This window comes from Littorina saxatilis, linkage group LG6 (genome assembly GCF_037325665.1).
Source record: "Littorina saxatilis isolate snail1 linkage group LG6, US_GU_Lsax_2.0, whole genome shotgun sequence".
Lineage (NCBI taxonomy): Eukaryota > Metazoa > Mollusca > Gastropoda > Littorinimorpha > Littorinidae > Littorina > Littorina saxatilis.
The window spans coordinates 37,365,146-37,388,233 of record NC_090250.1 but is presented as its reverse complement, the minus strand read 5'-3'; the positions used below and the strand labels follow the sequence as shown (position 1 = coordinate 37,388,233).

At 39.1% G+C, this 23,088-nt stretch overlaps 1 protein-coding gene across 4 annotated transcripts in view; it reads right to left on the bottom strand.

The window, feature by feature from the left end:
* The window catches only part of LOC138969141 (inositol polyphosphate-4-phosphatase type I A-like), a 54,220-nt gene that overhangs the window by 30,505 nt on the left and 627 nt on the right, over window positions 1-23,088 (bottom strand). For 3 of the 4 annotated variants that reach the window (XM_070341861.1, XM_070341858.1, XM_070341859.1), the window contains exons 2-9: window positions 22,063-22,557; window positions 21,453-21,517; window positions 19,933-20,020; window positions 18,497-18,706; window positions 17,658-17,681; window positions 11,721-11,759; window positions 1,321-1,442; window positions 90-206 (exon numbers count right to left, since the gene is read on the bottom strand). In XM_070341861.1, the coding sequence (XP_070197962.1) occupies window positions 90-206; window positions 1,321-1,442; window positions 11,721-11,759; window positions 17,658-17,681; window positions 18,497-18,706; window positions 19,933-20,020; window positions 21,453-21,517; window positions 22,063-22,177 (780 nt within the window). In that variant the 5' untranslated portion in view covers window positions 22,178-22,557. The remainder of the gene's footprint in view (window positions 1-89; window positions 207-1,320; window positions 1,443-11,720; window positions 11,760-17,657; window positions 17,682-18,496; window positions 18,707-19,932; window positions 20,021-21,452; window positions 21,518-22,062; window positions 22,558-23,088) is intronic. The other variant, XM_070341862.1, reaches the window with a different exon arrangement.

Genomic DNA, 23,088 nt, shown 5'->3' with positions numbered 1-23,088 from the left:
CTCTACTCTCACACATTTCTGCCTGAAAGACTATGTGAAGACAGCAAAGGCAGATGAGAGCATGAATCTCTGCCAGTGAAATAACTCACAGTTCCTGTCATACGTTCCTTCACATTGTAGACAGTGAGCCGCACTCTGGTGCTTGTGTCAACGCCGTTAGCATCACCAAACCCTATTGTCTTCAGGAACAAAGGATTGTTGTTTTTCTGTGAAGAGAAGTCAGAAGAAATTGTTGAAACACATAAAGCAGTGCAAACAGTGCAGGGGTGGGCACCAACAATCGCTGCAGAGCAAAGTTAGCTGCTGCAAACATATTTTTCAAAGGAGGTCATTTCGCAAGGGCATCATATCTTATTGCTTATTGTTTTGTTCCATAATCAACTTTCCATATGTTGCAAATGCAACATTTGGGACAAGTGCTCACCCCCATGCTCGCTTACATTTTTTTCATGACACAATTACCATAAATATGAATTAACTTACACGCATATTAACACCTCTTTTTGTGTTTTCTATTTTCTTATTTGCTGGTTTCTTTGTTTAAGGCCTCAGGCAGACACAATGCATAACATTTTTAGTGACATGAATTGACAAAATCGTAACTTTCTCAGATTTGACACAAATTAAAAAATGTCTGCACCGTTAAAAGAGCGATGTGTGCAATTGCTATCTACTGACTAAACCTTAGGTTTGCCTCGGGTCATAGTTCAGCCTATCATAAAAATGCATGCGTCAAAGACATAATAATAATAATAATAATAATAATAATAATAAATGAGCATTTATATAGCACAACATCATAACTTTACAATTATGCTCTTTGCGCTTGACACATTTAAACACAGTTATACAAACATTTACATCTACATTCATAGTCAGCAACGCTTAATTAAAAGCATACACCATCAAACATACATTACAAAAGATTCTTCCCTAACTAAGTAATAAAAACATGAATGAAATAGGTGAGTGAAAACAAGGAAATACCAGCTGAATACCCTTAATCAAACAGTGCTCGTTTGAATGCTTGGGGTGACTGAGAGTGGCGGATGTGAAAGGGGAGAGAATTTCATTGTGCGGGTGCGCAGAAAGTAAAAGTGGGTTGTCCGTATGTTTTGGTTTTGGTGTGTGGAATGGTGAGGATGCGACAGTCAGAAGAGGCACGGAGTTGTCTTGCTGGAGAATAGACGGTGAGGAGTTCAGAGAAGTAAGCAGGAGACGTTCACAAATCTATACCGTTTTTCTAATCAAGATAAGTATCTTTATGGTATCTTGCCTAAAAAAACAGCACGAAAGTGTGCACATTTTGTTATCACTTACATCTGCAATCTCAGTGTGGTTGTGGTGGACCCATAACTGTTGTTGTTGCGGCACGATGATGTGGACCACAACCAGGGAGTTAGGCGGAGTGCCCTGACTGTCACATGGCAAATCACTGCAGGCTGTAACACAAAAATGCACACTGCTCAATAACGCAGACCCCTTTGATTTTCCATTTCATTTGCACAACACATTATAAGATTGTTTTTTGTTACCCAGCTGGTTCTGAATAAAAACTCATGAAAATTATGACAAACAATCATACTGCTTGCAATTGGTGGCTTGTCGTTTGTTGGTCCGAGGGAGAGCATATCGTCTTCGGTTTCATCTTTATTAACCAACGCCGCAAGATAAAGATGTAACAGAAGGCGATATGCTCCCCGAAGACCAACAAATAAAAGCTGGTCTGGCAACATCAAAGCCACCAAACATAGTTTTTGTCATCATTTTGGTAGTGCAAAAGTATGCACAATCACCGACAGGAAGCCAGACTTTTTAATAGCAACCCAAAAAGCACCAGAAGTTCAAGCGATGGCGTCATATTTTTATGTGACGTCAAACGTAAACATTGCGTTGCTTTTCTTTGAGTCTAAAAATTCCTTCAGCTTATGCCATAATATTTGCCAGGTCAGTCACTTTTTAGCATGTACCTTTTCTATTAAGTGTACACGAATCCAAAGCCGAAATGGTTCCACATTTTAAATAAACAGCCTGATTGGCTTTTACTTTAATTGACATCCACTTTTCACCTGAAGTTCAAATTACCCATTCGATTTGTCACATATGAACATTGTTTTTTGTTACACAGCTGGTTATGATTGAAAACTCGTGAAAATTATGACAAACCGTCATACTGCTTGCAATAGACCTTTTTCACTTAAATTTTGGCGCATGCGCTGTGAAGTTTATTGTCAGATCTACAGCAGTCCCTCTCATGAACGGACACCCTTGGGACATAGCAAAACTGTCCGTACATTGCAGGTGTCCGGTCACGGGAGGGGTGACCACACCACCCCCTCCCCCATACACTCACACAGAGACACACAAACAACAGGATTGAGTCTATGCTAATCACTTCTTGTGGCTACTAAACAATAACAATAAACTCCTAATACTTCTTTAAACGTTCTGTAAAAATGATTTGTATGAAAAGTGTTGAAAAGAAGAGATAAAATAAATCCTCAAGGCAGTGAACACACTCACCATGCACTGACATACGAAAGCAGCCACACAAACACAGCACAGAGGAGCGTGTGCAGATGCTTTGCAAGAATAAGCTTGAAAACCAGTTTGAATAAATAGCAGCAGATAGAGCTGCATGTCTTAAGCATATAATTTATTTTCTTCTTGTGTGGCTTTATTGACTGCATGCCGATCATGTGGCATGGCAGTGACTTTTCACTCTTCAGTCGGAAATACACTGTACATAACACAGATCCCACTCTCCCTCACTAATGCCTATACCCCAAGCCGTGACAACTGATGCTTGGAAATTGTGTGGAAGAGTACACCTCTCTATTTCTCTCCAATGCTCTTCCTGCTGACATGCAGTGACACCGGACACCCCACAGAGTTTAGCCAGCTACCCCCCTCCCTTTCTCTCACTCCCTCCAGCCATGTACTGTTTGGGGCTGTGGCCAGAGAGGCCAGCTGCACTGTTCACTCAGAGCAAAACCAGTTGGCTGTGTCGTAACTTTTGACAAAGCAAGACAACTGAAGGGTTCACAGATTAGGCAACCGACTCACTGGTCAAGGCTGAGGGGAAACAAGAGTATCTTGTCAATCAGTGAAAGAGGTTACACACAGACACACGATGCTGAGAACTGTGGCCGGTTTTTCACTCTCTTTCGCTCAGGACCTTCATCGACTGTGGTTTCTGTTGTTTACGACCAACAGACAAGAATAAAGAGCACAGTGCAGTTTCATGTTGGCATCTTTGCATGTACTCCACTCCTGACCAAAACTACCCCCCCTCCTGATGGGTACAGGTGCACTCAAGTTAGCAGTGACTGTCGTCACGCCATTGCGGCTGTGATCTTTGTACCAAGAGCCGGACTGCTCTGTTATCGATTTTGTTGTGGTGAAAATTTGACGATGGTCTGTCCGTACATTGGAGGTATGACCTGCTGTTGGGACCGAAAATGAGTGTCCGCGTCCACGTTTTGCAGGTGTCCGTTTAAGGGGGGGCAAATATAGAAGGAAAACACTCCGTGCCGAGCAAATGTGTCCGTACATGTCAGGTGTCCACTCACGCCGGGGGCCGTACATTGCAGGGACTGCTGTACCGGAACTAGGGGGCAAAAGGAAAAATCGACAATGAGGCTTGGTGCAAAGTCAAGTGGGGAGACGACGAGGCAAACTGTTGTGTTTGCAACTGCAAGTGCAACAGTGGAATGAAGAAAAAGAAATACGGTGGACAGAATTTGTCATTGTATGGCTTTCCGATGGGTGCAAGTGCGAAGGCGCAACAGCGAAGGACGCGATGGGTGCAAGCAATCCGACGACAGGGGTTTGTCGTGCCATTGAAAAGTCTGCTCGAGTCACTTCGTGTCTGGCAATGGCACGGCTATCAGCGATGCCAACTACGTTGACTTCGTACCCACCCTTAATCTTGGATTTCCCCCTCCCCACTCTCTACCTCTCTCTCGCATGATACCGTATATACATACACGGATGTTTTTCTGTGTGTGAGTTTGTGTGTACGATACCGTGTGTACGTATGCGTTCGTGTGTGTGTGTGTGTGTGTGTGTGTGTGTGTGGTGTGTGTGTAATGAAGAGAGAGAGAGAGAGAGAGAGAGAGAGAGAGAGAGAGAGAGAGAGAGAGAGAGAGAGAGAGAGAGAGAGAGACAGACAGAGAGAGAGAGAGAGAGAGAGAGAGAGAGAGAGAGAGAGAGAGAGAGAGAGAGAGAGAGAGAGAGAGAGCGAGCGAGCGAGCGGTAATTGAATTTGGCTTTTACCGAATGAAAACTATTGTCAAAAACAGTGCATTAAGAACAAAAACCAACCAACCATAAAATAACAAGAAGGGCAAAGCCCATACGACTCACATGCTTGACCTTGACCTTTACATGACCTTGACCTTCAGGGTCAAGGTCAAATAACTAAACCTAGCAATGACATCATACACTAAGAACTGCTTTACACATTTTTCCTACCAAAATACATGTGACCTTGACCCAAGGTCAAGGCCATCCAAGGTCATGCAACACAAAGCTGTTAATTCAAGACATAGGAAGTACAATGGTGCTTATTGGCTCTTTCTACCATGAGATATGGTCACTTTTAGTGGTTTACTACCTTATTTTGGTCACATTTCATAAGGGTCAAAGTGACCTTGACCTTGATCATATGTGACCAAATGTGTCTCATGATGAAAGCATAACATGTGCCCCACATAATTTTTAAGTTTGAAACAATTATCTTCCATAGTTCAGGGTCAAGGTCACTTCAAAATATGTATACAATCCAACTTTGAAGAGCTCCTGTGACCTTGACCTTGAAGCAAGGTAAACCAAACTGGTATCAAAAGATGGGGCTTACTTTGCCCTATATATCATATATAGGTGAGGTATTCAATCTCAAAAACTTCAGAGAAAATGGGGAAAATTTGAAAAATAGCTGTTTTTTAGACAACATTTATGGCCCCTGCGACCTTGACCTTGAAGCAAGGTCAAGATGCTATGTATGTTTTTTGGGGCCTTGTCATCATACACCATCTTGCCAAATTTGGTACTGATAGACTGAATAGTGTCCAAGAAATATCCAACGTTAAAGTTTTCCGGCCGGCCGGCCGGCCGGACGGACGGACGACTCGGGTGAGTACATAGACTCACTTTTGCTTCGCATGTGAGTCAAAAAAGCACCCTCCATCCCTTTTAACTGTCTCTCTCTTTCGCTTTCTCGCGCTTTTTCTGGCTGTCAATCCCCCCCTCTCTCTCTCTCCCCCTCACATTTCATAAAAGAATTTGGGAGAGAAGAAAAGGTTTCAATATCCTCGGTTATACCTTGTGTCAATATTTCCATTTACAAATATATGCAAAAAACACTGTCTTACAATTAGTCAAAAACAAAGCCCTTTTTTTCTAAAAAGATCAAAATCCGAAAGAAACAACTGAAAATCATGCAGAGACTTTCTTCCGAAAATTACAAATCTCTGGAAAATTGAAAGGAACAACAAAATATTCCTTCAGAGAGAGAGAGAGAAAGAGAGAGAACTCAGAACTCAGGATGGTTTATTAAGGCCACAGAGAGAGAGAGAGAGAGAGAGAGAGAGAGAGAGAGAGAGAGAGAGAGAGAGAGAGGCAGAGAGAGAGAGAGAGTGAGTGAGCGAGCGAGTGAGCAAGAGAGAGAGAGAGAGTCACACACACACACACACACACACACACACACACACACACTGAAACAGACAGACACACGCACACACATACATACACAGACATACATATACACACACAAACCACGAGTGAGAGCGAGAGACTGAAAAAATGAGAAAAAGAGAGTCGTCAGTAAGTAGTGGTATTGACACATAGCGATAATGACACGTCGCGCTAAAAGATGTAGTGCTGTCGACACGTAGTGATAATGAACGAATGATAGCGACTCATCGACAAATTATTTGTAGCACTAATCAACGTAGCGATAGCGGCACGTAGCACAAATGACACGTAGGACAAATGACACTCAGCACAAATGACACGTAGCGCTAGCGATACGCACCCTCGCTTATGCAGGGGAAGTTCGCCAAGTCTTTCGTCCATATACCACCAATAGCCATTTCAAACCATACCTTCGTGCATGTCCTTGACTTTTTGTTCATGATTTTGAACAAGATAATCCATTTTCTTGCAGAATTTCTCAAAGTAATCCTCTGGCAAAGTAATCTTGGAGCATCGAAAGTGAAAGAGGTATTTCAGGCCAGGCACCCATTGCCCCCTAGTTCCGGTTATCAGAGAGAGGCTGCCGTGCCCTAAAATCTGATTGGTCGAAACGCTGGGGGCAAAGGTTATACGAAAAAGGTCTATTGCATGATACAACACCAAAACATCAGTCTGACTTGATCTGGAAACTAGTGGAATAACCCTTTTAAGATCTTTGTTACTCTTAGGGTCACCTTATGGTGAATTCAACTTGCCATTACAGTAACCGTATTTTACCCTGCCACATGGGGATCAATTTTGACACCATATTCGAGGGCTGCTGTCTAACTCATTGCAACCAAACCGTTTTCAACGCTGCAACATGGCACCGTCTTCAAGGGTAAAATGTTATCTAACACATTGCAGCTGTATGCTTACAAAAAAAGCAGCAATACTTGGATCTGAATTGATTGAAGGACACCACTGTTTGCAGTGCATCACTTGATTGAGTCTATGCCACAAGACTCTTCACTGTTAGTGCGCATCAGTGTTAATACCAGTGCAACAACAAACCTATTTCTGAATTGCAGTGTTGCCGACACAAAAGCTACAGTAGAACAAGAAGGGCAAAGCCCATACGACTCACATGCTTGACCTTGACCTTTACATGACGTCAAATAACTAAACCTAGCAATGACATCATACACTAAGAACTGCTTTACACATTTTTCCTACCAAAATACATGTGACCTTGACCCAAGGTCAAGGTCATCCAAGGTCATGCAACACAAAGCTGTTAATTCAAGACATAGGAAGTACAATGGTGCTTATTGGCTCTTTCTACCATGAGATATGGTCACTTTTAGTGGTTCACTACCTTATTTTGGTCACATTTCATAAGGGTCAAAGTGACCTTGACCTTGATCATATGTGACCAAATGTGTCTCATGATGAAAGCATAACATGTGCCCCACATAATTTTTAAGTTTGAAACAGTTATCTTCCATAGTTCAGGGTCAAGGTCACTTCAAAATATGTATACAATCCAACTTTGAAGAGCTCCTGTGACCTTGACCTTGAAGCAAGGTAAACCAAACTGGTATCAAAAGATGGGGCTTACTTTGCCCTATATATCATATATAGGTGAGGTATTCAATCTCAAAAACTTCAGAGAAAATGGGAAAAATGTGAAAAATAGCTGTTTTTTAGGCAACATTTATGGCCCCTGCGACCTTGACCTTGAAGCAAGGTCAAGATGCTATGTATGTTTTTTGGGGCCTTGTCATCATACACCATCTTGCCAAATTTGGTACTGATAGACTGAATAGTGTCCAAGAAATATCCAACGTTAAAGTTTTCCGGACGGACGGACGGACGGACGGACGGACGACTCGGGTGAGTACATAGACTCACTTTTGCTTCGCATGTGAGTCAAAAACGAACAAACATCCAAGCACCACAGTCTCAATTGAAACTCTTAATACAATTCTTCTGTATGCATGACAACATAGAAATATCACAGAGTTTGGGTGCTCCTTGATCACACAATGAAAAACAAGACAAAGGATAGTTGCAAAAAAAGTGATCCAAATTTAGAATTCCCTATGATCAGTTATTTAAGCTATTATTCTTAATCTGTTGTCTTCCCAAGGAAATACAGAACATAGTACCTTACCTGTTACATTTACTGTAAAACACTGGAGTGCTCACCGAGACTGAGCTACCGCAGGCTAGTACTCCACAGAAAATCTGTCTCTTTGCTATTATAATGTCACATTAGCCAGGGTCATGTTGAAAGACAATGACTTCTCTGTTTCTCAGATATGCTGAGACTACCATGGGTGAGCAAAAGGAAAGATGTCAACAGGAAAGATAAAGGATGAAGTGGGCTCTTACGGAAGCGAAACAGGAGACTCTGGTTCATTGTTCTCAGATTGCCATCAAATGCAGGAGTTTGATCAAAGCAATTAATACATTTGCATTGTGTTCTTGATATTATTTGTCAGACTGAGGAAAACATTAAATTAAAATGATACTGAGAAAGCACAGAGGAAAAAAAAAAACATGAGTGCGAGTAGGTATGTTTGTTTGTTTGTTTGTTTGTTTGCTTAACGCCCAGCCGACCACGAAGGGCCTTATCAGGGCGGTGTTGCTTTGACATATAACGTGCGCCACACACAAGACAGAAGTTGCAGCACAGCTGGCTTCATGTCTCACCCAGTCACATTATTCTGACACCGGACCAACCAGTCCTAGCACTAACCCCATAATGCCAGACGCAAGGCGGAGCAGCCACTAGATTGCCAATTTTAAAGTCTTAGGTATGACCTGGCCGGGGTTCGAACCCACGACCTCCCGATCACGGGGCAGACGCCTTACCACAAGGCCAACCGTGCCGGTGAGTAGGGATGTGTGAGTGTGAATATATATATGTGTGTGTGTGTGTGTGTGTGTGTGTGTGTGTGTGTGTGTGTGCGTGTGCGTGCGTGCGCATGAGCATGCACATGCCTGCACATGGGCAGTCTATCTGTGTGAAAGCGCAGACAATTACATGGAATTTACAATGAGGGGATTGACATCGGTCTGGTCTTAAGTGTGTCATAAATGATGTATGGATCAGACTAGTCGACATACAATATTTTGTTAGACCATTTGTAGCGCCTGTTGTGTGTGTGTCTGTGCACATATGTATTCGAGTTTATCTTACAATATGTGACAGAGCCTGACCACCCTTGTGATAACTAAACCATATTGTCACATGTGTGTATATCATGCAAATGAGGTCAAAGGGTCAAACTGTAACCCCCTACTCGTGCACCGCCTGACGGTGACTTAATTACTAGTACTTTTTCAAAGGATGAGGCGCAATAATAATTAATATGTTGTTTTTGTTTGTTTCTTTCTTTTCGGGTTTTATTCCTTAATTAGGCAAATTAACATGCAAAGTAAAAACTTATTCTGTTTTAGCTGTTGTGATTTGTTTCACAATTTTAACGCAGGCACCTTGCTCATGTGAATTTGATTTAGGGGGCTGACTGTGTTGTAGATTTTACTGCACAGACACTAGATTATGTAAAATCAATGACTTGTTTGCTGGATATGGTAGGGGAAAGGATGCCAGGCCTTTCCAGTCAAATAACTGGTTCTACAATAAATGGTCTCATCACAAAGATCTGCCTAGTTTTTTAAAATGGGTAGTATCAATTGAGGTGGGCAACCTTTTTATGGCATCATTATTTTCTCTGTGTCAGAGCTAACATTTCCTTGAGGCTACGCTCATAAACACTTCACAGCACATTTCATTCACATACAGTGGAACCCCCCTTTTAAGACAATGATTTCTCAGACTTTCTGTTCATGATCTCTGTAAATTTATCCCCACATTCAATATTTTCCTCCGATGAAGTGGTTTTCTTTCTTTCTTTATTTGGTGTTTAACGTCGTTTTCAACCACGAAGGTTATATCGCGACGGGGAAAGGGGGGAGATGGGATAGAGCCACTTGTCAATTGTTTCTTGTTCACAAAAGCACTAATCAACAAGTCGCGTAAGGCGAAAATACAATATTTAGTCAAGTAGCTGTCGAACTCACAGAATGAAACTGAACGCAACGCAACGCAGCAAGACCGTATACTCGTAGCATCGTCACTCCACCGCCCGTGGCAAAGGCAGTGCCCGTGGAATTGACAAGAAGAGCGGGGTATTCGTTGCGCTGAGAAGGATAGCACGCTTTTCTGTACCTCTCTTCGTTTTAACTTTCTGAGCGTGTTTTTAATCCAAACATATCATATCTATATATTTTTGGAATCAGGAACCGACAAGGAATAAGATGAAAGTGTTTTTAAATTGATTTCGAAAAAAAAATTTTGATAATAATTTTTATATATTTAATTTTCAGAGCTTGTTTTTAATCCGAATATAACATATTTATATGTTTTTGGAATCAGCAAATGATGGAGAATAAGATAAACGTAAATTTGGATCGTTTTATAAATTTTTATTTTTTTTTACAATTTTCAGATTTTTAATGACCAAAGTCATTAATTAATTTTTAAGCCACCAAGCTGAAATGCAATACCGAAGTCCAGGCTTCGTCGAAGATTACTTGACCAAAATTTCAACCAATTTGGTTGAAAAATGAGGGCGTGACAGTGCCGCCTCAACATTCACGAAAAGCCGGATATGACGTCATCAAAGACATTTATCAAGACATTTATCAAAAAAATGAAAAAAACGTTCGGGGATTTCATACCCAGGAACTCTCATGTCAAATTTCATAAAGATCGGTCCAGTAGTTTAGTCTGAATCGCTCTACACACACACACACACACACACGCACACACGCACACACACACGCACGCACGCACACACGCACATACACCACGACCCTCGTTTCGATTCCCCCTCGATGTTAAAATATTTAGTCAAAACTTGACTAAATATAAAAATTTGCTCCAGGGGCTTGCAACGTAGTACAATGTATTACCTTACGAAGTGGTTTTAATTTGCTGATCTATCCCAGGGTTACAAAAGGCACTGATGATGACTGTGAATTCCGCTTCTGTTATATGCCCAATGACATACATGTATAATGAACTGTTCAGATGCAAACTCTGTCCTAGAAAAACTATTAATTTGAAAACCTGGAGATCATTTTTTATCATGAACTATTCATCAGATAATTACAGACATACCAAACACAAGACCAGGCACGAATCAACTTATCACTATACTAATAAATAAACAAACAAACAAGAAAACACACACACAAACAAATAAATTGTGAACAAACAACACTAAAAAAACAGACATCAGAATAAACTTTTTAATGCCTCCTGAAATATTCTGATTTTTTTGTCCATGATACACTAACCCTGTGATGGTCACAATGACAAAGAAAAAATATAAACAAACTTCTGGACATTGAAATACAGTATATTGTTCAGTTATCAAAAATGTAAAATCCTTTCAAAGCTTTCTGTGTCCATAAGGAAATAATCTTTTCAATGCATGCATCTGAACTGCTTTGACACAGACACAATATTCTATCTTCCAGGACATTTCTTTCTTTCTTTATTTGGTGTTTAACGTCGTTTTCAACCGTTCAAGGCAATATCGCGACGGGGAAAGGGGGGAGATGGGATAGAGCCACTTGTTAATTGTTTCTTGTTCACAAAAGCACTAATAAAAAAATTGCTCCAGAGGCTTGCAACGCAGTACAATATATGACCTTACTGGGAGAATGCAAGTTTCCAGTACAAAGGACTTGACATTTCTTACATACTGCTTGACTAAAATCTTTACAAACATTGACTATAATTCTATACAAGAAACACTTAACAAGGGTAAAAGGAGAAACAGAATCCGTTAGACGCCTCTTACGACATGCTGGGGAGCATCGGGTAAATTCTTCCCCCTAACCCGCGGGGGGGTAAATTCTTCCCCCTAACCCGCGGGGGGTAAATTCTTCCCCCTAACCCGCGGGGGGTTCCAGGACATTAAATTGCATGCATTAAGACACAAAGAGTAAAAATTGCCACTTACAAAGAGAAATTTCCAAAACAGGATCTTCGGAGGCAGTATCTGAAATCAGAGTAAAACCTCCTTTAAAATGTGGTTTTAATGAAACAGGCTGGTAAACTTGAAACTGACTGTCTTAAAGGTTTTACCAAAATATATTGCACATTCACTTGACTCAATTTACATTTTCAACAAAGAATTCTTTCTTTCTTTATTTGGTGTTTTACGTCGTTTTCAACCACGAAGGTTATATCGCGACGGGGGAAGGGGGGAGATGGGATAGAGCCACTTGTCAATTGTTTCTTGTTCACAAAAGCACTAATCAAAAATTTGCTCCAGGGGCTTGCAACGTAGTACAATATATGACCTTACTGGGAGAATGCAAGTTTCCAGTACAAAGGTCAACAAAGAATGCAAGTATCCTAATCTGACAATTTCGAAAATCCAGTAACGTTGCAAGTATTCACTGATGACAGGTAAGTTTCAAAAGGTTTGTGCTTGGGTCAAGACGAATTAACTTCACTTCACTGACAATGAGTTTCAACACAACTACAAGGAAACTCAGTTTTTGACAATTTGATGGATAACCACACATAACATGGACATTAATCACCAGTCAAAACTCAAAGTGTGCAATGTTTAAGATGTTCAGTTCTAATGATTTTAACATTTCTAAGGTGAACTTAAAATAGCCCTGTCAGCTTAGCTGAACCTCCTGTGAGTATACAAAAAGCATTAGTATCCAAAGACACTGTACAAGAACAACCACAAAACAGCAAACAACCATTTTCAAAGACAAGGCTCAATCTTTGAGTGGTAAAATAAATAAAACTGTGCAAGTGATGTTGTTGGACTCAAGGGTCTCCCTGTTTTTTCCTTGACAACTTTCTTTCATTACCTGATACATGTATCTCATTTAAAATGCAAGCATAATTTGTCACACCTATCATTAGGTATCATTTGTTATCTCAATCATGAAATACAGTACAAATAAAGATGTGGTACATGTAACAAGAAAAACAAAACAAGTCGCGTAAGGCGAAAATACAATATTTAGTCAAGTAGCTGTCGAACTCACAGAATGAAACTGAACGCAACGCAACGCAGCAAGACCGTATACTCGTAGCATCATCACTCCACCGCCCGTGGCAAAGGCAGTGCCCGTGGAATTGACAAGAAGAGCGGGGTATTCGTTGCGCTAAGAAGGATAGCACGCTTTTCTGTACCTCTCTTCGTTTTAACTTTCTGAGCGTGTTTTTAATCCAAACATATCATATCTATATATTTTTGGAATCAGGAACCGACAAGGAAGAAGATGAAAGTGTTTTTGAATTGATTTCGAAAAAAAAATTTTTATAATAATTTTTATATATTTAATTTTCAGAGCTTGTTTTTAATCCGAATATAACATATTTATATGTTTTGGGAATCAGCAAATGATGGAGAATAAGATAAACGTAAATTTGGATCGTTTTATAAATTTTTATTTTTTTTTACAATTTTCAGATTTTTAATGACCCAAGTCATTAATAAATTTTAAGCCACCAAGCTGAAATGCAATACCGAACCCCGGGCTTCGTCGAAGATTACTTGACCAAAATTTCAACCAATTTGGTTGAAAAATGAGGGCGTGACAGTGCCGCCTCAACTTTCACGAAAAGCCGGATATGACGTCATCAAAGACATTTATCAAAAAAATGAAAAAAACGTTCGGGGATTTCATACCCAGGAACTCTCATGTCAAATTTCATAAAGATCGGTCCAGTAGTTTAGTCTGAATCGCTCTACACACACACACACACAGACAGACAGACGCACATACACCACGACCCTCGTTTCGATTCCCCCTCGATGTTAAAATATTTAGTCAAAACTTGACTAAATATAACAAAAAGCAATTACCATAGAACAGTACAGTGGTACCTGCGATAAAAGGACACCCTTGGGACCAGCCAGAAATGTCCCTACATTGCAGGTGGCCTTTCATGACAGGTATACTTTGGTAGAGATAATAGACAAAGGGACAAGGTGTCCTTTTAAGGGAGGTGTCCTCTCATGGGAGGGTCCACACATCGCAGGTACTGCTGTAGTACAATTTCTTGCGAAAAAGATGATCAGATGTGAAGCAATAAATCTTAACGGTCTTGAGTTACACACTGACTGCCAGATTTAAATACCCTTCAGTACATTTATGACAACCATCAAAACCATTACTTTTGAGTGTTTGACTTTGACAATCGAACATCTGATGTATACATAAAAAATAATGTCAATCTAAAAAGTGCATTATGTACAAAAGTGATCAATAATGTAAAAAACAAAATGCACTTCAGAGCTCACACAATCAAACTTGTGCTAGGTGCATGATTGCTTTGACTGATAACCCTGTCTTGTCAATTGCCTATGGCCAAGGTTTACAAGAAAATTATGGTACAAACTTCTTTCTTTATTTATTTGGTGTTTAACGTCGTTTTCAACCATTCAAGGTTATATCGCGACGGGGAAAGGGGGGAGATGGGATAGGGGAAAGGGGGGAGATGGGATAGAGCCACTTGTTAATTGTTTCTTGTTCACAAAAGCACCAATAAAAAAATTGCTCCAGGGGCTTGCAACGTAGTACAATATATGACCTTACTGGGAGAATGCAAGTTTCCAGTACAAAGGACTTAACATTTCTTACATACTGCTTGACTAAAATCTTTACAAACATTGACTATATTCTATACAAGAAACCCTTAACAAGGGTAAAAGGAGAAACAGAACCGTTAGTCGCCTCTTACGACATGCTGGGTAGCATCGGGTAAATTCTTTCTCGTCCCAACCAATATGGGACTCCCCCTAACCCGCGGGGGGTATGGTACAAACTGAAAAGAAATAATCTTCTCTATGCCATTCAAAGAAAGAAGCCGTTATTAAGAACATGGCTAACAAATGTATATACATTTTGCTGTATGACAAACAAAAACACTCAAAAAAGAAAACAAATGAAACCTGCCTGCTGTACTTTCTTCAGAAATTACAAGCTCTGTTGGTGCAACGCAAGATGCAAGCCTGTGTAACATTAGACATTAAAATCTACTAACTGGTATTCTTAGCTAAGTACTACAAAATTGGGAGGACTCTTGTTATGTTGTTTGCAATACAGTAGTTTTACCATTGCACAGAGGTCGAGAAAAACAATGTCTCTAAAACAGGTTGAAGAACAGTAAGTCTTTAATTGTGAGTGTTGTAGGTAACTACAGTGGACCCCCTTCAAGACCCTCCAATACAAGACCTCACATTTTTTAAACTTTGCCTTTTCATATTTTTGGTTCTTTCTTTCTTTATTTGGTGTTTAACGTCGTTTTCAACCACGAAGGTTATATTGCGACGGGGAAAGGGGGGAGAGGGGATAGAGTCACTTGTCAATTGTTTCTTGTTCACAAAAGCACTAATCAAAAATTTGCTCCAGGGGCTTGCAACGTAGTACAATATATTACCTTACTGGGAGAATGCAAGTTTCCAGTACAAAGGACTTAACATTTCTTACATACTGCTTGACTAAAATCTTTACAAAAATTGACTATATTCTATACAAAAAACACTTAACAAGGGTAAAAGGAGAAACAGAATCCGTTAGTCGCCTCTTACGACATGCTGGGGAGCATCGGGTAAATTCCTCCCCCTAACCCGCGGGGGGTATATTTTTGGTTCATAACCTCTGTTAATGTACCCCCATTTTAAGAGTCCCTTACGACACAATAATACTTGTATAATTTAAAAAAAAACCATTTGAGATATTGTTTATTTTTGCAAGGTGCATCCTTTCATTAGCTTTAAGTCGTATTGTAATTCAATCAAGTTTGCGTTTTAATGAAACAGATCCTGTGATTGGTCAGAATGCCCCAACTCATTAAAAATTACCGGTCATTAATTGTCGATAACCACTCGCTAAAAAATCCATTAACAACCTGCTGGCGAGGCGCATTGATACAGCCTCAACTAGTCTCGGTTAGCTTTGAGGGTCATTTTACAAGTAGGAAATATGAAGGCCAACGAAATACCGAGACCATAAGGTATGCGAAGTGATGACGTCGAATACATGACATAAGTTGAAGCATGAATTCTTCCGGACTACGTCAGTCAATTCCAAAGATCGCTTTTGTGATAAAAAGAATTTGTTTTAGAGTTTGCTGTCCAAAAACCCGTCAAAAAAGAAGGGAAAATGTGTGTGAAAGAAAACAAAACAGGAGCAGAGTGATACGATAGGAATACAGAGACATATTTCTTGGGACTTGACCCTTGCAGGTAGGTGGACTGAAAGTAGTGTGTGAACAGAACAGAACCAATTCTGTCTGTTTACAACCGCATGAAAGCAGGAAAGAGATCGTCGTCAGATTGAATTACAATAACATTAACATGCTTCCATTTGAAACTTCTCGGTCTTCATCGTGGATTGACGCCCTCCCAAAGTCTAATTGAAGCCCTCCGTCGCTTCGCTCCGTCGGGCTTCAATTACCTTTGGTCGGGCGTCAATCCCCGATGAAGACCTCGAAGTTTCAAATGGAAGCATGTTAATGTGTAATTATAGAGTATTTCATCTAGCTACATAAAACTAATAACTTAAAATTCCTCAACACCATTCTTTTTTCTGATGATAGCTTGTCTACCTGCTTACAGAAAATCTTGTAAATAAATAAATAACGAAACAAAATATAAAATGAAAACAAAAGCACTCGATCAGAAATTAAATAATACTTAAAAATCATTTGGTGGGCAATTATTGCTATAACTAAAAGTGACCGAAAGTATCATATGCCTACTCTATTTTCATGAAATAAAAGAAGAATACATCTAGAAAAACCATATCAAATAAAATATCAACGTAACTCCAAAACACAGGCGCCGCACCTATAAAACCTTTATTACAAATTCATTTAACAAGACTTATATAAAAAAAGTAAAGTACAAAAAACAAAACAAAAACATTCTTATTAGTTTTAGACTTGGAGAAATGATGCATAGTTTGAAAAAAAAATATAATGATGAAACTATGAGAGAAGAATTTTAAGGCGAGATGCAGCAGTTCATGTCAGATGTCTATCCATACCCTGACTTGAATATCCAGTAGCATGACAATCCAAAATATCTGCAGTTATCCCATGTTCACAGTTTCTTTAGCAAACAAATTCAAACAGAGCTTTATTTTCACTTTGTCAATAAGAACTAGACCAAAACCACCATAATTTTACATTTAATCACAAAAAATTCTTTTTTGGTTGTTTGTGTAATTGAATGTGTGGGTCTGTGTGTCTGTTGATGTGTTTGTGTGGGCATATAAATGCTTGCAAAAAAAACTTATCCCTGAGAATGTTACTTAATTGTTTGTAAACGTCACCTACCTATCAACCTGTTAATTTACCCTTCTAATTACCTACATACCTATCTGTCTCTATCTTACCCATCAAACCATATATTCATTTACCTACTTAACCTCTGTCTGTCTACCACAATACAATATATTGGAATAAAAGAATCATGCTATGCCAACATTAAGAGACAAATGGCCTCATAAAGGGTTGCCATAACAACATTTTTGTTTATCATTTGAAATGAAAGAAGCAAGCACAAAGTATATACAAAAATTTAATTCAAAACTATCTGCTAAACTACATAAATATATATATCTTTCTTCGACAGCAAGCATTTAATTAAAAAACATACAGATGAATAGGCAAAAGCATCTTTAAAAAGCGCTTTCAATGTCCATATCATGTTTAGGCAAATAGCCAATAAAGCGTTCAAGTTAAAAAAAAAAACACCACTGCCTGCCTGTCTGCTAGTGCGAAGATTTTACCAACCAATCCACACACAACACTTCAAGGCAGATTGTACAAAAGTCCCAGCAGAAAGTGTAACAAAAAATATATATATTCACTGCATGCAAGTTTTCTAGCACCATGATGATGATAACAGAATTACTTTTAGTTTTACTTCTGAAGTTGTCTGAAATTGTAACAGAAGTAAGGCATTAGAATATGTTCGCAATGCTGCAATTATTGTTTGAGACATGGAAAATGTTAGAAATGTCTACTTATGTACTTATGTACAAATATGTACAGAATATGTTTTCCCTCTCAAACTTCCAACATCAGAGAATGAAATAAAATAACAAAATGAACACCTGTCATTATTATCAAAGGATAATTATGCTAATAAGTGCAAGGAAGGAGCAGTTGAGCAGTGTTAACAGAATGAATGCTGACCTTTGTAATATATATGTATATACAAGAAATCTTTTAAATGCACACACATATCACAACACAAATAGTCTTGAAAATATAACTCTGGCAAGTGCCATTACACTGCCAAAAAATTGCAGACATTAAACATGAAAGTGATACTATGAACACGTGAAAGCATTTTAGCTTCTAAATTGTTACTGGCTTCAAATGTATATATTTATATATATATGTATCTGTGGTAGAACAGAAAACTTTCCTGTACGCAGCTCAAGAATTTCACATCCTTCTGCCAAATCAGTTTCATCATGATCATGCCATAAAAAGGAAATGATATATTATAAGGTTGAAAATGGCGTCAAAATAAGAATGACATAGCTCTTGAACACCCGTTCACAGAAAGGGCTTCTTTTAGATTCATTGTGTACCAGCTGTCGGTGTCAGTTTTCAGAACAAAAAAGACAAGTTAAAGAAAACAAGGCAGAACAACAGGTGATATAATATTTCAAGAGATCACAGACTTGCTATCTACACTAAAACATGCAGATCAAAACAAAACAAAGGTTCAACGCTTCGCACCAGTTTGGACGTCAAGGTCAAGGCCAGAAGGGGAAGAATCTGGCATGGTCACTGGGTCGCGACCTGTCTTGGCTTGAACCTGTTCCCGTAGTGACTGTAGCTGCATCTTAAGGCATTCATAGCTGGCCATGTGCAATGCTTGGATCCAGCTGTCCCTTTCCTCTTCAGAAACGGCAGCAAACTTGAATGGGTTGTCTTCTCCTTCGCACACTAAAACATTCATAAAACATCATAATTACATATATATATGTACATTTGACTACAGATAGATGATAAATTAACAGAAAGGACAAATAAGAATCTGCTGTGAACTTATCAATTAATCGTAGAATTAACATCCATAAATCTCCTTATTTCAATTTGTAAATACTTTCCAACAATTACAACATTCTAAATACTCCCTCTGGGATACACAATTGTTGATACTCCATCTCGAATACAAAATTATTTTTCTTGAATAATTAGAGAGTGCCTGGTGTATTGGCAATAAACAAAAATGAAGAAGTGACAAACTGACATGCTTTCTCAGATTTTTTCCCATTTTACTAAAAGTAAATAACTGACTTATAAAAAGTAGAATTAGTAAATTAACAAGAAGAGCAAACGCTCGATCGAGTCACTTTCGCAGTTCTGAATATTATATGAGGCATCAGATGGACAGGAAGAAATTGCTATTCACAACACAATACAGATGTAAATAATTTGATGTAAAGAATAATCCTATAAAGTTTGAATCAAATCCGATGAATAGTTTCAGAGATATGATATTTCAATTTTTTTCCTTCAAGACATACCTGTGACCTTGAAAAAGGTCAAAGGTCACCAAAGCAGACGTCAAAGTGTAGAGGTCACTGGGAGTCACGTTCACATAAAATTTGAGCCCGGTCACTTTTATAGTTTCCGAGAAAAGCCCAACGTTAAGTTGTGTGTTGCCGAACAGAAAAGGCTAGTTATCTCCCTTGTTTTTCTGATAACGTTTGTAAAAGGCTACAGATGTAAATACTTTGATGTAAAGAATAATCCTACAAAGTTTCAATCACATCCGATGAACTTTGTCAAAGATATAAAATGTCTAATTTTTCCTTTGACGCTGACCTGTGACCTTGAAAAAGGTCAAAGGTCAACGAAACCATCGTTAAAGTGTAGAGGTCATTGGAGGTCACGACTAAACAAAATATGAGCCGGATCGCTTTGATAGTTTCCGAGAAAAGTCCAACGTTAAGGTGGTGTCTACGGCCGGCCGGCCGGCCGGACAGACTAACACTGACCGATTACATAGAGTCACTTTTTCTCAAGTGACTAAAAAAAATCATAAGTGCTGATTTTTCCCTCAAAGAGGGACTAACAAAACTATCAAAATTGAATTAAATTTACAAGCAAAACAAAAATAATGGAGGAAAACCAAATATGGTACAGTATTAGTATTACTCGCTCACCTATGACAAAGGAGTTGGAAGCCTCCTCCTCCAGATCTAGTTCCACTGTGCATCTCTCTATCACCAGAACGCCCAATGGTTCCAATTTCTGCACATAAGACACAAGCTCACATGAATGTGACACAAAGCAAGTGAGATCACATTGTAATAAATATTACAGCAGAAATCCAAAGACCTCCCAAAATAAGAACAAAACTCAGGTCTTGAAAAGGAGGGGAGTCTAACTCTTACAAATAAAATGGGAGGTAAATTTACAGAGGCTATGAACTGAAAATCTCAAAAAGCAAGGTCTTCAAAGGGGCACTGTCTTAGATAAATTGTCTTGAAAAAAAATGGGGGAGGGAGGTTTCAATGTGCCGGATTTTATGCTGTTTGTCAGATTTCTTGTTTGTAGAGCTGAAGTAAATGTGACCCTCCACCACAGAATGAGTCGCATGTCACCTCGCGCGGTTCTGCGCTAGGCATAATATTATAAGTCCAGGGGGTGTCTGGTAACAGTGTGAGGGTCACCTTAGTCACAGGCTTATTACTCAAAAAGTTTTCGCTCATTTCTAAAACAGTTTTCACCACTGGATAGAGCATAAAAAACTCTTCAAGAAAATGTAAAAATATGAAAACCATGCAAAGGTGACATGCGACTCATTCCGTGGTGGAGGGTCACACATGGGAAGAGTACAGTGGAACCCACCTTTTAAGACCTCAAGAAAAAAGGAGGGAGTCTTTTTTATTTTTATTTTTATTTTTATATTCTCTTTTTGTAAAGTTTTTATACATGTATATGCTGTACATTACAGGACATCACCTAACCAAAGGGACAGAACTATATAACAGAAAAAATACTTGAACAATTACAACATACATGGGGTGGGAGGATGAAATGGGGAGGGGGGTATGTTCAGTGGTTTGGTGGTCGCGGGAGGGAGTCTTAAATTGGGGGTTAATTGACAGAGGTCATGAACATAAAATCTGAACAAATCAGGTCTTAAAAGGGGGTTCCACTGTACTGGTGTGGTGCACCAGAGATGTGGTTGGAGTATAAAGCAGGTAACAGACTAACACTAACTTACTTGACTAACAGTGTTCTTGCAGTTTGTACTTTCAGAGTTGCACTTCACATTAATCACAATCAGGTCACATGCATACTGAAGGCTCTCTTTAGCAACATTGATTAGAAACAAAGAACTTAAACTAATCATAAATTACTGAGTTCTGAATCTCATGATCTATAAGTACAACACACAAAAACTCAACTACCAAAGAATAACAAAACTCCTTTTATCACAATGCTGGGGTAATACAATGTATGCATGTCCTTAAATTGATAACAAGTCACTGTACTTTTTTTTTTGGGGGGGGGGGGGGGTGCTGGGGATTGGGAAGTTGAGGTAGGGTCACTGTGGAGCATTGCTTCATGTTCTCTTTTCTAGAGGAGCAGGAAAGTTCCAGGAAAAGGTCTTGCAAAGGACAAAACTACAGTGTACATGATGTAATTCAACTTTGTAACAAGAAAACGCACTTACCGTTTCTTTGTTTTTGAAGTAGAACAAAAGATTTCCTTTCAGCCTAAAGAAACGGTCTATGTACACTGAAAAAGAAACACACACAATTAATACTGAAGTCACACAAATTATAATAACGACAAAGAACATTGTCAAAACTAAGAACTATATGATATTCAACTTCTGAATAAAGAAATTATACAATTTTATCAGATTCAGTTTATGTATCACATTGTATACAGAGGAAATTCCACTGTATCGCGTTCCAATACATACATCGCAAATTCTGCTATCGTGATGACATGCTTGGATTGGACCCCGAAAAAAAAACCAGGACCAACCTTTCTCTGATGCCAGCGCACACAAAAAGTAGTCTTTGTTACACTATTACTATTAGGCGCTAATTAAGAGCTTTTATAGGACAATTGCACCATGAAATTACTGTTAATTGTCATTATCATTAATATTATTTAAGCTGATCCATACCAATTGCTATTATCTAATATCTAATAACAAAGAATTCTTCTAGTTCTATTGCTACTAATATTACAGATTTTAACCCCTGCCTATTTTACAGCACAATGAGCTTGCAAAAATGTTTCCGACTGAATCAAGATAAACCTGTCCATACCTTCTCTACTTTTAAAGATGCCATCCTGCTTTTCCTTCATGTACAAGACTCCTTCCTTCTCAACATTAGCTGACTGCTGTGCAACCTGCACCAGTTCTCTGGAGTTGAAGCGCATGGTGCACTGCTGTTTATGCCTCTTGTGACAACTGCGTGTCCGTCCTTGTTTACAATAATTTACATCAGATTTGGCTCAGTTTTACCAGAACAACTTCATGGAGTGTTTGAAAGATATCATTATCATAAATCAAGCTAGTCTAACTAAATTGCAAAGTCCACAATAGTAACTGATGATCAAGCTTTGACTTCCAAGCTCCTTAACTTTTCAGCTTTTGCCAAGCTCAAATGCTACCTGTACATTGTTTCATTTGTTGTGTTTACAATTAAGGTCTGTTGTATTGTTGTACTTTTGAGAATGCATGTTTAGTCAGACGTAAGAGAAACACTGAACATTTCGCTAATCCTCATGGATGGATGAACTTCATGGCATTCTCTTTCCTGCAACAGAACAAACACAATGAGTGAATGACATTGGCAGAACTCTGCTGCATGATTTACTGAATATAAGTTATAACTTTGGTGTACAACTACAATTTTACAAAACATTTAAATACCTAATAAAAAACGCTCGCGCTGGACCCGAGTACTCTTCAGACATTCACACACACACACACACACACACACACACACACACACACACACACACACACACACACACACACACACACACACCCATACACACTCTCTCTCCCTCACTCCTTCTCTCTCTCCCTCTCTCTCACACACACACACACACACACACACACACACACACACACACACACACACTACCACATCTCCATTCTAAAACACGTCACGTTCCAAATCAAAAGACGACATTCTATTTTCTTACGTCACTATTCTTGGTTTACGGTACCATTCGGCGGCTTTGCTACGAGTATGGCATAGTCTTGGTTTGCCGAGACCTTGCACCGTTCTATCAGACTGCCTGGCTGGCTGTTGCACCGCGAATTCCTCCCACCGCCAAGT